General features: G+C 46.2%; 1 protein-coding gene across 2 annotated transcripts in view; it reads right to left on the reverse strand.

Moving 5' to 3' along the window:
- Nucleotides 1-461: 461 nt before the first annotated feature.
- The window catches only part of RAB11FIP1 (RAB11 family interacting protein 1), a 40,456-nt gene continuing 25,548 nt past the window's right edge, over nt 462-15,369 (reverse strand). Inside the window, exons 4-6 of one of the 2 annotated variants that reach the window (XM_002818998.4) lie at nt 12,783-14,660; nt 11,941-12,049; nt 462-4,626 (exon numbers count right to left, since the gene is read on the reverse strand). In XM_002818998.4, the coding sequence (XP_002819044.3) occupies nt 4,408-4,626; nt 11,941-12,049; nt 12,783-14,660 (2,206 nt within the window). In that variant the 3' untranslated portion in view covers nt 462-4,407. The remainder of the gene's footprint in view (nt 4,627-11,940; nt 12,050-12,782; nt 14,661-15,369) is intronic. The other variant, XM_009243701.3, reaches the window with a different exon arrangement.

Raw genomic sequence — 15,369 nt, forward strand, 5'->3', positions numbered from 1 at the left:
CCAACTAAGTCAACTGAACAAGGACCTGGTTCCCAGATGGGGCAGTTGAGCCCAGCCTGAATTCAACTCATGCCCCCAAAGTGAAGACATCACTCTGTAGGAACCTGTGTGTGTGGTGGGGGTGGGAACTGAGGAAAGACCCTGTCCATATGCTCAGCCAAGGGTACCGGCTGCAAAGGAAAAGGGGGCAGCACGTTCCAACTCAGTTTCTCTGGCCAGTGCCATGGTCCCTCAGGCCAAGATGAAGGGTGCATCTGAAGGGACCAGACATGTCTGTCCTCTTTGAGAAAAAGGGCCTTGGGCCTCCTGGGCACCAGGCAAGATGGCAGCAGCAGAAATCCTAGTGAGAGACCCTCATGGGATGAGAAACACTGGTCATCCCCCCACCCCTACCAAGAGAGGTTTTCCAGGAAGACAGAATAAATTTTTATTGCACCCATACCAAACTACAGACACAAATCTTTGAAAGGTAAGTACCATTTTATTTAGTGTTGTAGGAAATGTTGGGTTACTTCTTAAAAACGAAATCAAAGAAATTCAAAAGTCCCAAAGAAAGAAAGCAGGAAATAATAATTCTATAATCCAAAAACGTTGGGCGATCCTTCAGTTGGAGGAAGGGGGCGTCGGTTAAGTAGCTCACACAGTAGATACGGAGACACCACGGAGTTAAGTTTGGTGGACACTAGGAATTAAGTTCTCCACCTAAGGCAATTAATTTTTCAGCCATGAGAGATAATTAGTAGTTCTAGAAAAAGAAAAAAAGTTTACTGGGAGAAGGGTGGGAGGGAGGATGGCGTGTCATTTAACATTAAATTGCCTCTCTCTACAGTATGTGGCTGAGCATCACAGACGTTCCTCCCTCTGCCCCGTTGAGCTCCCACTGTTAGCAAAACTGAGAAGCACATGCCTGTATCTTCTTCATACAGGCATGTGCACACACACCTGTATCTCCTTCATACAGGCATGTGCAGAGCCCTCACCAATCAGGGTCCACAGCTGTTCAGTATGGCAAAGGGCAGACTTGCTCCTTCATCCACTCTGCTGCCTTGATGAGGTGAACACACTGGAATAAGATGGAGGGCAGGATACCTGCCAAAGCCCGAGGAATAAGATGATCTGAAACAATTGGGCAAAGGCTGGACATTTCAAAAAGCTGACCTCCAACTGCAGTTTGCGGGTATAGAATTTGATGCTTCCCTCAAGTCCTGACTGCTCTTTCTGAGGCAGCCAGGCTAGGCCAAGAAATGAGCTGCTCCGGCTTCTCCAGAGCACAGCAGCCTCCCAGGGCCTGTCAGCATCTGCAGCAGCTGGAAGGAGGTCCCAGCTCTTCTGAGACATAGTCCATTTGTAGGATTCTCCAGTGCTCCAATTCACTAATGTCTCCTAATGGCTCAGAACAGGCTAAAGCTTCTCCCAGATAACCCCTCCCCCAAAACTGAGTCCTCAGGGACAGTTGTTAACTGAATGACCTCCAGGTTATCTACTTTGGGAGGTGCAGGAATGCTATAAACTGAATTTTTTCCCAGCAGCAGCAGAAGCCAGGCACCCTTGAGTCAATTGTCCTTCATTGTCCAGAGCTCCCAAGTGGCATTTCAGAGCACAGGAATTCACTCCTCCACCCAGAAGTCCCTCTCATATGGACTGAGTCACACACCCCAGGTCCTAGCAGCAGACATCTCCAAACCAACATCCTCGTGAACACTGCAGATCTCTACGCCAGCTCTCCAATGGAAGAAGAACCACACAGAGCACACCTGCCCCCAAGTGCACTTGGGCTATCACAGTAAAAATACATTTATATCAAGTAAAAAACATAATGCAGGACAAATATATACATGTACATTTTCTTTCTTTCTTTCTTTCTTTCTTTTTAGACAGAGTCTCACCCGTTGCCCAGGCTGGAGTGCAATGATGTGATCTCAGCTCACTGCAACCTCCACCTCCCTGGCTCAAGCGATTCTTGTGCCTCAGCCTCCCGAGCAGCTGAGATTACAGCTGTCTGCCACCACACCCAGCTAATTACTGTATTTTCTAGTAGAGATGGGGTTTTGCCATGTTGGCCAGGCTGGTCTCGAACTCCTGACCTCAATCAAGTGATTCGCCCGCCTCAGCCTCCCAAAGTGCTGGGATTACAGGCGTGAGCCACCACGTCCAGCCATACATATACATTTTCAGAGTTCAAGTGAATATACAGTTTTCTTTATAAGTATGTAAATAAATTTCATAGCACTACAAAAATACAAGTCATCTGAGAAGTTTACAGTGGTCCCAGTACTGTAGGAGAGAATAAAATAAAATAAAATAGCTGTAGATAATTAAAAGCTAATTAGATAAATCAAGTTACAGTATCATCCTTCAGATTAAAGTGCTCTGATATAACCAATGCCACAGCAAACGAAATCCTGGAAAGAGATTGCACTGCCAATGATTTTGCCTCTTAACCTCAATGTAACAAGGACACACATAAAAGAGATTCCTGATTTAATAACTGCTATCATCTTCACCCCCACCCACGCTATTAGCCTGTGATATTCTTCCCCTAGGAGAGATGTCAAGATTAGATGAGATTCTATCATAGCCAGGGAAAAAAATGAGCAATACCAGAAACATTCTAATTCCAGTCTTCAGTGAGTAACAACAAAATTACCTGAAAAATCTCAACTGGTGCTTTTAGCTAAGAAGGAAGCAAGTGTCCTAGTTAAAAAAAAAAAAAAAAAAAAGTCTATAAATCTAGTTTTAAAAATACAAATTCAAAAATAAGTATCATCTTCTTGCTCTGCACAGTTTTATAACAAGGGGGTAAAATGCTGGTGAGTCTATTCATGAGGGAAAATGGAAAAAAAGCAACCATTGGAAGGCTGAGGCATCTCTGTTTTCTACTGACTTAACTTTTATTAACTACATTAAGCCCTTCACTACAATTTCCCCAGTATCCCACAAATAATTTGGGTTTCCTTTTGGGCAGGGAGAGAAATGTTCAAAGGACAGACATGCAGATGCAGTTCAATCCCTTTGGGGTCCAATCCATGGTCTCCCGTCCCCTGTACAGTGAAGGGGCTTCTTTTTTTCTTTTTATTTTTTTTAAGATGGAGTCTTAAAATGCCCAGGCTCTTTTTTTAAGAGTCTTAAAAAAACTCTTGCCCAGGCTGGAGTGCAGTGGCGCGATCTTGGCTCGCTGCAGCCTCCATCTCCCAAGTTCAAGCAATTCTCCTGCCTCAGCCTCCCGAGTAGCTGGGATTACAGGCACGCACCACCATGCCAAGCTAATTTTTGTATTTTTAGTAGAGATGGAGTTTCGCCATGTTGGTCAGGCTGGTCTCAAACTCCTGACCTCAAGTGATCCACCCTCCTCGGCCTTGCAAAGTGCTGGGATTACAGGCACGAGCCACCACGCCTGGCCTGAAGGGGCTTCTTCATCTTGGGGAGTTGGTGGACCCTGTCTCTGCCCCTCAAAAGGAGTGTTGCTGAGGAAACCAGAGCACCGAGCAAAGGCACAGGGGGAAAAGGCCAAGCAATCGTATTGACATCATTCCACACCTGGAGAACTGTATTAGCGAGTGCGTGGACCATCCAGTCCCCTAGCAAAGCGCTGAATAGGCTGGTCTAGCCAGCAGGAACCTGACTGTCATAAGAGGAGGGGCTTTCACCAAGTTCCTCAAATTGAATAAAGAGTAATTCTTTTAATTCCTGAATTCTACTTTTCCTATCTCCAGTAGAAGGGCCCTGGATCTAAGCAGAAGATATTTTAAGGCTAGAGAGTAGTAGAAGTTGATGTTTAGAAAAGGCCGCTTGTTCAAAATCTGAAAGGCACACTCAGAGGCTTTCTCTAAACACCTCTGCTCCCATCAAAAAACAAGACCCAAGTCTGAGAAGCTGGATAGGTTTACATGGTATCAAAATTTAACATCTGCAGCCAAAAGCCACACCTGAGCTACTCGAAAGCCAAGAAAGTATGTGTATGTAACACAGCACCAATCGCATGGTCCTTTTCTCATTTAAAGCTTTCTCAGGTAAGCTTTAAGAGCTGGAGGATACATACTGAAAAAAAATCTCAGTATGAAAGAAAGAAAACCCCAGTGTTAAAATACATGAATACTTCCTGTGCCATCTGAATCTCTGGCTCAGGATCAGATATTATGACCACGTCTCTGGTGGGCATAAAATATTTACAACCTAGTTAAAGGCACAGTGGCATTTAAAACTAAAGCCTTGGGAATGTACAGTAAAAGATTAATTGTAATCATTAACCTGGCTTCCATTGGTAGAATTCACTCTTGCCGGATAACACGTGAGGGAGATGGTGATTCGGAGCCTGCTGGCTGGTTATCAGGCAAGGCAAGTCCTTGACCCCTGGAGCAGGTGAAAGTGAAGTCACAGAAACCTCTCGGTGTTTTTTTTTCTGCTGATTTACATCTTTCCTGCTTTTTTGCCAACCTGAGTCGGGACGCGGAGGATATTGGGGGTTTCTTCCATGACCCTGACAAGCAGGTTGTCAATGTAGTCTTCCAGCTCGCGGACCTGGAACTCCTTCTTGCTTATCGTTTCCTTCTGTTTGAGGACCAGCTGGATCAGCTCATCATGGGTCAGCTGCGCATATGCAAATGCAGGGTCCGAGGGGCTGTATTTCTTTGGAGAGGGGGGAAAAAGTTGGGAAAAAGGAGTTATAAAATCAGCAAAGAAATCTAAAACCTAAAAGAAGTACAAAGGAGGAAAAAGTGACTAGTGATCTGGGTCTCTTGGGAATCCATTTTCTTTCTTTCTTTTTTTTTTTGAAACTGAGTTTCACTCTGTCACCCAGCCTGGAATGCAGTGGCGCGATCTCGGCTCACTGCAACCTCCGCCTCCTGGGTTCAAGTGATTCTCCCACCTCAGCCTCCTGAGTAGCTAGGACTATAGGCGTGCACCACCATGCCTAACTAATTTTGGTATTTTTTTAGTAGGCACAAGGTTTCACCATGTTGGCCAGGCTGGTCTTGAATTCCTGACCCCAGGTGATCTGCCTGCCTCAGCCTCCCAAAGTGCTTGGATTACAGGCGTGAGCCACCGTGCCCAGCCAGGGAATCCGTTTTCAATTTACAGTGAAAACAGGTTGTTGACTGATGAAGTCTTCTGGAAAGGGCCAGATAGCACATATTTGAGCCTTTGCGGGCCACAGACAGCCTTTGTTAACATGTTCTTCCTTGGTTTTTTGGTTTGTTTGTTTTGTTTTATTTTGTTGTGTGAACTTTCAAAAATGTAAAAACCATACTTGCCTCACAGGTCGAGGACCTCTGGACTGACTCTGGGTTTGCATTTTAAGCAATGCCATCATGGGAGGACTCAGTTCTCCAAATGAGTGCTCACTCCTCTGGGAACACTAGGAGCTCACACAACCAAACACCAGTGCAGAGCTAGAGACGACACCCAAGCCAGAGGGGGCCCAGGAAGACACAGCTGTAACAGCAGGTGCAGGGGGCAAGGGCTTTCTTTCCAGGGCAGCAGGTCGAGGTCCAGCCCAGACTGTCTGCTCCTGCCAAAGCTGCGCTCAGAAGGACTCAGTGAGCAGGTGGATGCAGAGGACACCCAGGGACCCCACTTTACATCACTTCATACCCAAGAAATATGCGGAGTCAGAGCCAGGTGCCACCATGCCCCGTCCTCAGCCGTGGCCATCTAGGCACGCCCTTGGGTACACAGCGGCCTGTCCCAGAGCTGAGTGTTCCACTCCCGAGGAGAGCACACACCCTGTGGAGTCACTGTGCTTTATCAGCATTTATGATCTGGGGCCCCTGCAAGCCCAAGCAGCCTGAACCAGGAGGAGATGCAAGGTAAAGCTTAAATGAAAAGTCACATGCTGTGCAAGTCCCCAGTAAGGAAAAAAAAGTGACTTTTCCTGAAATCTGTAGCCTGAGATTTACATGTTTAAAGAATCAAGATGATATTGCTGGCAGAGCTCTGAGGCAGGAATAGCTTTACTGCCCTGAGGGTCTAACGGTTTCACTGCCTACCAGGAAGGCCAAGAGATTACCTTCTCCAAGAATCAACACTAGCTCCTCAGTGACATGATAGGAGCCCCAGTTCAGTCAGTGACGCAAACTGCCTGGACACGAGCCAGAAGTCAAAGGAGGGATCCCAGCGTTCCCATCCTGGCCAGGAACAAAAGCACGATGGCGGCACTAACTTAGACACACAACACCAACGTTTCCATAGACAGAGCGGGTTCAACCCCACACAGGCTGCACATTCAGAGGTGAGACACTGGACTGCTTTTCCAAAAGCTGCTTCTCCCCTAATCTTTGTTTTTTAAAACTTTGAAGGCATGCATTCACAGTGCACCTCCTCTGGACCTCAGTCACTGTAGATGTCACTTCCAAAACAATATTTCATTGAAAAGTTGCAAGTCTGGAAAAGAGCCCTAGCGATTGGTTACACAACAATGTGAATGTACTTGATGCCCTTTTTTTTTTTTTCCCATAGAGACGGGGTCTCTCTATGTTGCCTGGACTGGTCCCAAACCCAAGCTCAAGTGATCCTCCCACCTTGGCCTCCCAAAGTGCTGCAACTACAGGCATGAGCCACCACACCCAGCCTTACATTTTATATCAAGAAAAAAGAGTCACCTTTGTAAATAACGGCAAAGAATACATCCTCAAGGGATTTTAGATTCTATCTCTGTCATAAAAGGATCTTATTTATTTATTTTTTTTAAAGTCTCAATACATAAGATACTCTGCATGGAGTTTGAAAGAGAGAGGGATGCAGAGGCTGACACCTGTAGGGTGTCATATAATTAATTCCAACACCTAACATTTGGGTCTCTTTATTTTTCCTGGGATTCTTTTTTTTTTTTTCTTTTTTTGAGACAGAGTCTCACTGCGACGCCCAGGCTGGAGTGCAGTGACACGATCTCGGTTCACTGCAACCTCTGCCTCCCAGGTTCAAGTGCTTCTCCTGCCTCAGCCTCCCGAGCAGCTGGGATTACAGGCACCTGCCACCAAATCCAGCTAATTTTTGTATTTTTAGTAGAGACAGGGTTCCACCATGTTGGCCAGACTGGTCTTGAACTCCTGACCTCAAGTGATCCACCCGCCTCAGCCTCCCAAAGTGCTGGGAGTACAGGCGTGAGCCACCAAGCCTGGCCTTCTTGGGGTTCTTGATATGTTTTATAATGTCTGCCTCATACAAAATAATAGTTTTACAGCTTTTTACTATTTAATAAGCATTTTTTCCATCATAACATTTTAGCAAAACTTGCTTTTCTAATGGATGCTTAAAATCTCATTATATTTTAACTATTCCTCTGTTGCTGGATATTTATGTTGTTTTCAATTTGTACAATTATAAATAACATTTTTATCAAAATGCATGAACATAAATCTTTGGCCACATCTCTAAGTACTTCCTTAAGATAAATGCCTAGAATTGAAAATGTGTACACACTTAAGGTACTTCATACGAGCCATCAAACAGCTATTTAATTTGGATTCTGTAATTCAAAGGGAAAAAGGATATAAAGGACTTTAAAATCATTAGAAGAGCCTAGTTTTGCGATATTTAAAAATTATAAAACAGGGCCAAGCATGGTAGCTCACATCTGTAATTCCAGCACTTTGGGAGGCTGAAGCAGGCGGATCATGATGTCAGGAGTTCGAGACCAGCCTGGCCAATATGGTGAAACCTCTTCTCTACTAAAAATACAAAAAATTATCCAGGCATGGTGGCAGGCACCTGTAGTCCCAGCTACTCAGGAGGCTGAGGCAGGAGAATCGCTTGAACCCGGGAGGCGGAGGTTGCAGTGAGCCAAGATCGTGCCACTGCACTCCAGCCTGGGCAACAGTGCAAGACCCCATCTCAAAAAAAAAAAAATTATAAAATAAGCCAGCATCTTAAAAAGTGAGTAATGACCTTGGAGAAGAAGCAGCACAGAGAAAACACCCACAAATGTAAGAAAGAACAGTGCCCATTGTCATGTATTTCTCACCAGGATTCTTACCCTGAACTTTTCCTTTTACATAGTTGTAATAATGACATACTCAAATGTGCATCCAACTTTTTCCATATCACAGTTGATTTTTGGATCTAGTTGGCTTTACTATTTTAAAACGGAAATGTTAAAGCCACCTGGGTAAATAATACACTCCCAGTTATAAATCATCATAAAGGATGGAGGCCCTAAAACAACAACCAAGAAAAGAAAAGAAAAAATCACTGTAGTAATGCTCCAGCTAGCATTTCATAACTTTAGCTATGCAATTTCTTTCCCTTAAACCTCTCTTACTTTGCAACATTCCAAAGAGTAGGTATCTTTATAAATACTGTCTTGTGCCTTAACACAAAGCATCTATCATGTGGCAGGCCAATAGCAGAGCCTCCAGGAAACGTCCCGTATTTACCCAGAATGTTTACTAGGCATGGTCCAGAACCAAGAGATGTGTTGCAGGCAGGCAGCGGGGTGGCAGCCAGGCCTACAAATCATGAGCAAAATAAGCAGCAGTTGCCTTTGTTTTGAGCTAAGTTATTCTCTTAGGGCCAGTAGATAAGCCCTTGAATTAAATGAGCTTTGAAGAGGAAATAAAATGGGAGCCAAAGGTCTTGCTAACTTCCCAGAAACAAGGTGTTTGTTTCTCTTTGGAGCCACACTGCATTCCACAGTAAAAGGAAGATGGATGGGAAGCTGCTGAATGACTCTAATTTTTATTGCTGTCCTTTTATGCTGTCCTTTTATCCCATTTCCTGATAAATATCATTAATTCCAGGAAGACAAGTGCTGCCTCATCTATCTGCAACACACAGAAGCCAGGCAAGCTGGTTGACATATTGTACATTTTTAGGCTAGGGCTGAAATGTAGTAGGTACACAATTCTGGCTGTGGCTGATAATTTTGAGACCAATGCTTACCACCTGCCCTGTCAATGTGTCCTACAAAGAAAGAGTGGGATCCGGGCGCAGTGGCGCACACCTGTAATCCCAACACTTTGGGAGGCCGAGGCAGGTGGATCACCTGAGGTCAGGAGTTCAAGACCAGCCTGACCGACATGGTAGAACCCCGTCTCTATTAAAAATACAAAAAAATTAGCTGGGTGTGGTGGTGCATGCCTGTAATCCCAGCTACCTGGGAGGCTGAGGCATAAGAATTGCTTGAACCTGGGAGGTGGAGGTTGCAGTGAGCTGATACCGCACCATTGCACTCCAGCCTGATCAACCAGAGCGAAAATCCATCAAAAAAAAAAAAAAAAAAAAGGAAGGAAGGAAGATAGGAAGGGAGGGAGGGAGGGAAAGAAGGAAGGAAGAAAAAAGTGAGGCAAGACAGCAAGAAGATGCTAACTTGTTTTCAGCAATCATCAGTTATGATTACTTCTCTTCTTTTACCAAAAACTTGGACTTCCAGCTTCCTGTGAACCTTTATCCCAGCTCTTACTGGTAGACATGCAGTGAAGCCAGAGGGAATAACAAGTACCCAGCACTTGAAAAACACTTTCAGCCAAGCATGGTGGCACATCTGTTGTCCCAGCTATTTGGGAGGATGAGGTAGGACGATCACTTGAGCCCAGGAGTTCGAAGCTGCGATGAGCTATGATTGCACCCTGTGAATAGCCATTGCCCGCCAGCCTAGGCAACAGAGCAAGACCCCATCTCCATTAAAAAACAAAACAAGGCTGGGCGCGGTGGCTCATGCCTGTAATCCCAGCACTTTTGGAGGCTGAGGCGGGTGGATCACCTGAAGTCAGGAGTTCGAGACCAGCCTGGCTAACATGGCAAAACCCCGTCTCTACTAAAAATACAAAAATTAGCTAGGCATGGTGGCAGGCGCCTGTAATCCCAGCTACTCTGGAGGCTGAGGTGAGAGAATCGCTTGAACCCGGGAGGTGGAGGTTGCGGTGAGCCAAGATGGCGCCATTGCACTCCATCCTAGGCAATAACAGCAAAACTCCATCTCAAAAAAAAAAAAAAAAAAAGCTATTCAATATCCAGAGTCCATGGGACTATAAAATATATGATGGAATGAAATTTTAGCTGCTCTGAACTAAAATAAAAACAAAGTTTATTTCTATAGACTACAGTTCCCAGTGTCAGTTGGGAAGTCCCTCTCCACATATTTGAAATACAATATATCCTTGCCCACTAAAGGTCACCAATCCCTCAGTAAATCATTCTCTTCTAGTCCAGATAATGAGTTGAAGACCAGGGATTTGCAGCAAGGCAGTACTCTAAATCCTTCAGATTCTAGAACCAGAAAGAGCAGGATGAAGACAATCCCAGACAGAGTTCATCTGGGAGGCTGGTTTTGTTTTGTGGGCAGTTGTTTTTTAATATTAACCCATACTTTTAGAGACCCTCCAAATGAGCAAGATACTTCCTGGAAATTTACCTTAAGGAAAAAATCTAAAAGAGAAGAAAAAATTCCATATAGGAAATTGTTGACTATAGTATTAATTCATACTGAAAAACAGAAAACAGGCTGTGCATCTTGCCTCACGCCTGTATCCCAGCACTTTGGGAGCCTGAAGCAGGTGGATCACTTGAGCCCAGGAGTTCAATACCAGCCTGAGCAACATGATGAAACCCCATCTCTACAAAAAATACACAAATTAGCTGGGCATGGTGGCGCTCGCCTGTAGTCCCAGGTACTTGGGAGGCTGAGGTGGGAGGATTGATTGGGCCCAGGAGGTCGAGGCTATGATGAGCTGTGATCATGCCACTCCACTCCAGCTTGGGCAACAGAGTGAGATCCTGTATCAAAAAAAAATTTCCTGATTTTGATGAATGTCCTTAATGTTAGGAGTATTTAGGGGTAAAAGGAGCATGAGGTAGGCCAGGCACAGGGGCTCATCCCTGTAATCCCAGCACTTTGAGGGGCCAAGGCAGGTGGATCACCTGAGGGGTCAGGAGTTCGAGATGAGCGTGGCCAACATAGCAAAACCCTGTCTCTACTAAAATTACAAAAATTAGCCGGGCGTGGTGGCACGCACCTATAGTCCCAGCTACTTGAGAGGCTGAGGCAGGAGAATCGCTTAAACCCAGGAGGGGGAGGTTGCAGTGAGCCGAGATTGCACCACTACACTCCAGCCTGGGTGACAGAGTGAGACGCCATCTCAAAAAAAAAAAAGTTCCCTGATTTTAATAAATGTCCTTACTGTTAGGAATTACATAGTTAAGTATTTAGGGTTAAAAGGAACATGAGGTACACAACTTACTTCCAAATGATTAAAAAAAAAAATTATGCATACACCTGCGTGTGTATATCCAGAAAGAGAGAAGGTGGGGGAGAGGAAGCAGAGAGGATGAGACTGATGGGCAAATGTGGTCAAATGTTAACCACTAGAGAACTGGGAGGAAGGGTTTGTAGGAGCTCTTTGTACCGTTCTTGCAACTTTTTTTTAACATTTGAAATTATTTCAAAATAAAGTTACCAAAAAAGTATATCTATGCAATAATTGCAATTATCAGAATTTTACATTCTTGCGAAAGGAAAGGAAACATGAGGGGAACAAGAAAATACCTGACCTGAATGGGCCAGACTGTGGGTGACATTTTCTTCTCCTTAAAAAGCGCCAGGCTGGGTGTGGTGGCTCACGCCTATAATCCCAGCACTTTGGGAGGCCAAGGTGGGAGGATCACTTGAGCCCGGGACTTCAAGACCAGCCTAGGCAACATAGCAAGACCCCATCTCTATTAAGAAGGAACATTTTTAAATAATTTTTTTAAAAAAGAAGGGCCAGTGTCAATCATGTTGCTTGAGACAAAAAAAAAAAAATTAACAATAACTAAACAAGTATAAGGGAATAAAGTAATTATCCAGTGGAATGTCTGGGGGCTTCCAAAGTTTACTCAAAGACTCAAGATGTATGACTAAGTGCTCCTGGCACCACCGGCTGCCCAGGGAGAGGTATACGGTGGTGACTATGGAAACAGGTGTTCTGTCAATCCCTAACGAACGCACCAGCTTCTCAGAGGACATACCTTCATCATGGCCTCGTTGTTCAAGTTCTCACTGATGATGGTGGCAGTTCCCAAGCTGGAGTTAGCAACCTTGGTGGCCGTTGCATTCATTGGCTTCACAGGATGAAGTCTAAAGAGAAGGGGAAAAGGATCTTTAGACCCTCCGGTCATGGCGAAACTGAGAAACTGCCCACTGCAAAGATGGCAGCCAGTAAGCCAGACAAGGGGCAGGTGGGTCACATGCTGCCCTCATCTCTGGGCCAACGCACTCCAAAGTCTCAGTTCCTGTGGAAACAAAAGCAGTCAGGACAGGGCTGCCACATGCAAGCCAGTAAAGCATGTCCTTGTCCAGATGTCCTGATATCTTCACGGGACCCTTGGTCTTGTTACAAACATCAGAACATTAAAGGCAGTCTCTTATTTTTTGAAGTCAACTAGAGCCTAGGCGTTCACTGTAAAACTCTGCAGAGGCTTCTGTCCCTCCACAGTAAAGACAGCTCAAAACAAACATATAAGCTTCACATTGGGTAGTGCTTGAAGAAGTTTTTGACACTGCTAGATACTACTACCACTCAATGCCAGTTAGTTCTGAGACAGTTAAGATACGGGTGGCATTGCGTTTCTGCAATGTGAGAGCTCCAAATCTGACCTTGCAGAACAATTCCTAAGCTGTATTTACAGACTACTATTATGTTCTTGCTATAAACGCAGCAGTGTCTTGAGGTATTACCACCACAAGGGGCAGCCCTACCAGCAGGACAGTGACAGGCGGGTTGTGTGGTTAGAAAGCCGTAACCTCTGCAGGTAGGAAGCAAAGGGGGACATTGCTCACATTTACATAGATAATCTCTCCCATCTCTCACCTGTGCTTGGCTGACCCAGTTCCAGCGCCTGGCTGAGCTGAGACTGGATGTGTCTCCGAGGGTGAGACCCAGGCCTGGAGGAGTGGCTTCCTCTTGCCAAAATTTTCAACTCTACCAGCGGAGCCCTCTGCTGTGGCTTTTATTTGAGATTCTGCTGTGCTGGTGTGGTGAGTGTCAGAATGTGCAGAGCTGGGGAAAGAGTGTGGGACAGGAAAGAACTCAGAAGGGGAGGGGCTGGGTACAGGATTGTCCAGGGACGTGCCAGGAGGGGGGCTTGGACTCCCATTTCCTATCGGTTTTTCTTCCTCGCCACCACTGGGGCCTGGCAGCTGTTTACCCAAGCTTGAGCTCTTGCCAAGATGTGGTTTGTGAATTCCGAACTCTGTGGTCTGCTCTGAAGGAGCTCTCACAGATGCCTGGGGTGCTTGCAGCCTGAAATCACACAGGCCCTCCCCCAGTACCAACCTATCTGCCTCACCACTAGTCCCCTTTCCCCTCTCAGGACAGGGGACTACCAAGCCCAAGGACAAAGCTCCTATGTCCAGAGTTGACGACTTTGCTGTCTCTCCATCATCTTCAACCTGATCTATTCTTTCATCATCCGATGCGACTTCAGGAATGGAAGGAAGGCTTAAGTTCAGATCGGCCATGATTGGAGATTTAAAATCTGAGGCCAACTGAAGGTCACTCAAGGGGTCAGACAATAAACCTTCGTGGTCACTGGCTTTGCTCTGATACTGAGTCACAAGGGCATCCTCTCCCTCCATCCTAAAGAGTGGAGTGTCTTTTGCTGAGCTTGCTTCACTCATGGGGCCTTCGGAGAAACTCTCCTCCTGGAAGGGGAGGAGGAGGTGATCCGCCGGGGAGGCTGGCGCACTGCACGTCGCTGGCCCAGGTGTGGTCACCGATTCCCTTTCTGAGTCCTCTGCGTGGGGAGACTCAGGAGGCTCTCCATCAGACGCGTTTCCAGCAACAGCCCATGCAGGGGTCAGCTCCTGGGGACAACTGCTGTGTCCTTCCACCAGCAGGGCAGCCCCCTCCACCGCCTCTTCCATGAAGAGCTGCTCAGAAAATGACACGCGCTTCTTGGTTTTCTTCTGGCCCTTGTGGAGGTTCAGACCCATCTCTTCCAGCTTCTGCGTCATGGAATCAATGGAAGGGACCGATTGTCCCATGGGAAGAGGGGGCGCCACTTCTTCAACTGCATCCCTAGCTTTGCTCTCCCCAAGAGACCCAGCCTGACTCTCCAAGTCTCTGTCTCCTCCTGCTGCAAGCTCCTCAGCGGGGCTCACAGCTCCATCACTGCTGAGTGAAAGGGCAAACGGTACTTCCTGGACCTCTCCAGATGATGGGCTGTAGTCTTGTTTTTTGCGGGGGAATCTCAGAAGTTCTTTGTCTTGTCGCCCTGTTTCAGGCTGCTCTGGGAGAGACTCCTCCAACTCAGGGCTGCTGGTGTTCTCTGTGCCTGTCTCATGGGTCCTGCCCATCAGACAATCTTCTGTCCCTTTATCTGCTGGAAAGGATGGCTGTTTGAAAAGTGATCCCAGGGCAGAAGAACCAGAATTTGGAACCGGTGTTAAACTCTCAGTTTGCAACTCTGCCTTAGGGAGCAAGGGTGGTTCTTCAGACTTGGCCTGGCCCCTGTCTACGAGAGGCCAGCTTTCAATTGGAGTCGATGTGGAAATGGGAGCTGCTATGGGAGATGAGAGAGAGGAGAAGACAGAAGCACTCTCAGAGGACTGTGTGTCTGCACCATGTCCCAATTCAGAGGGGACAGGTGCCTGGCCAGAGCTAGAAGGGAGAGGAGGAAGAAAGGAAGTGGAGTCAGTGGGGGAAGGAAGCCTGGCTGTGGGTTGCGCCTCTGGAGACACTTCCAGTCTGCAAAAAGGACAAAATAAAATCTGCAGGTCAGTGCAGATGCATCATGAGAGACAAAGAAAATACACAAAAACAAGTCATTCACCAGGGGAGAACGTCTTTACATGTGGGGCAGTACCTTAAGAAGTTAAAAAAGGAACACTAGCCGGACGCGGTGGCTCACGCCTGTAATCCCAGTACTGTGGGAGGCCGAGGCGGGCGGATCACCTGAAGTCAGGAGTTCAAGACCAGCCCAGCCAACATGGTGAAACCTCATCTCTACTGAAAAATACAAAAATTAGCCGGGTGTGGTGGTGTGCACCTGTAGTCCCAGCTACTCGGGAGGCTGAGGCAGGAGAACTGCTTGAACCTGGGAGGTGGAGGTTGCAGTGAGTTGAGATCGTGCCACTGCACTCCAGCCTGGGCAATAGAGGGAGACTGTCTCAAAAAAAAAAAAAAAAAAAAAAGGAACACTAACACTTAACATACACAACAGACACTTTTATAACCAAGCAGATCTGTCACACAAAAGTCTGTTGCAATAGAAATGAAAAGATCCCGGTAAAGCAATAGCCTCCGGTTTCTTGTGGTGATTAACACAAGGCCCAAGCATTTGATTATTACAGGACAAAATGCACCTAAAAGGTTTAAAGTGGTTAAAGATGTAACACAAAGCAACAGGCACAGATAAGTTTAAGAGGAACAGTGTGTATGTGTGTGTGTGTGTGCA

Source organism: Pongo abelii, chromosome 7 (genome assembly GCF_028885655.2).
Source record: "Pongo abelii isolate AG06213 chromosome 7, NHGRI_mPonAbe1-v2.0_pri, whole genome shotgun sequence".
In the NCBI taxonomy this organism is placed as follows: Eukaryota; Metazoa; Chordata; class Mammalia; order Primates; family Hominidae; genus Pongo; species Pongo abelii.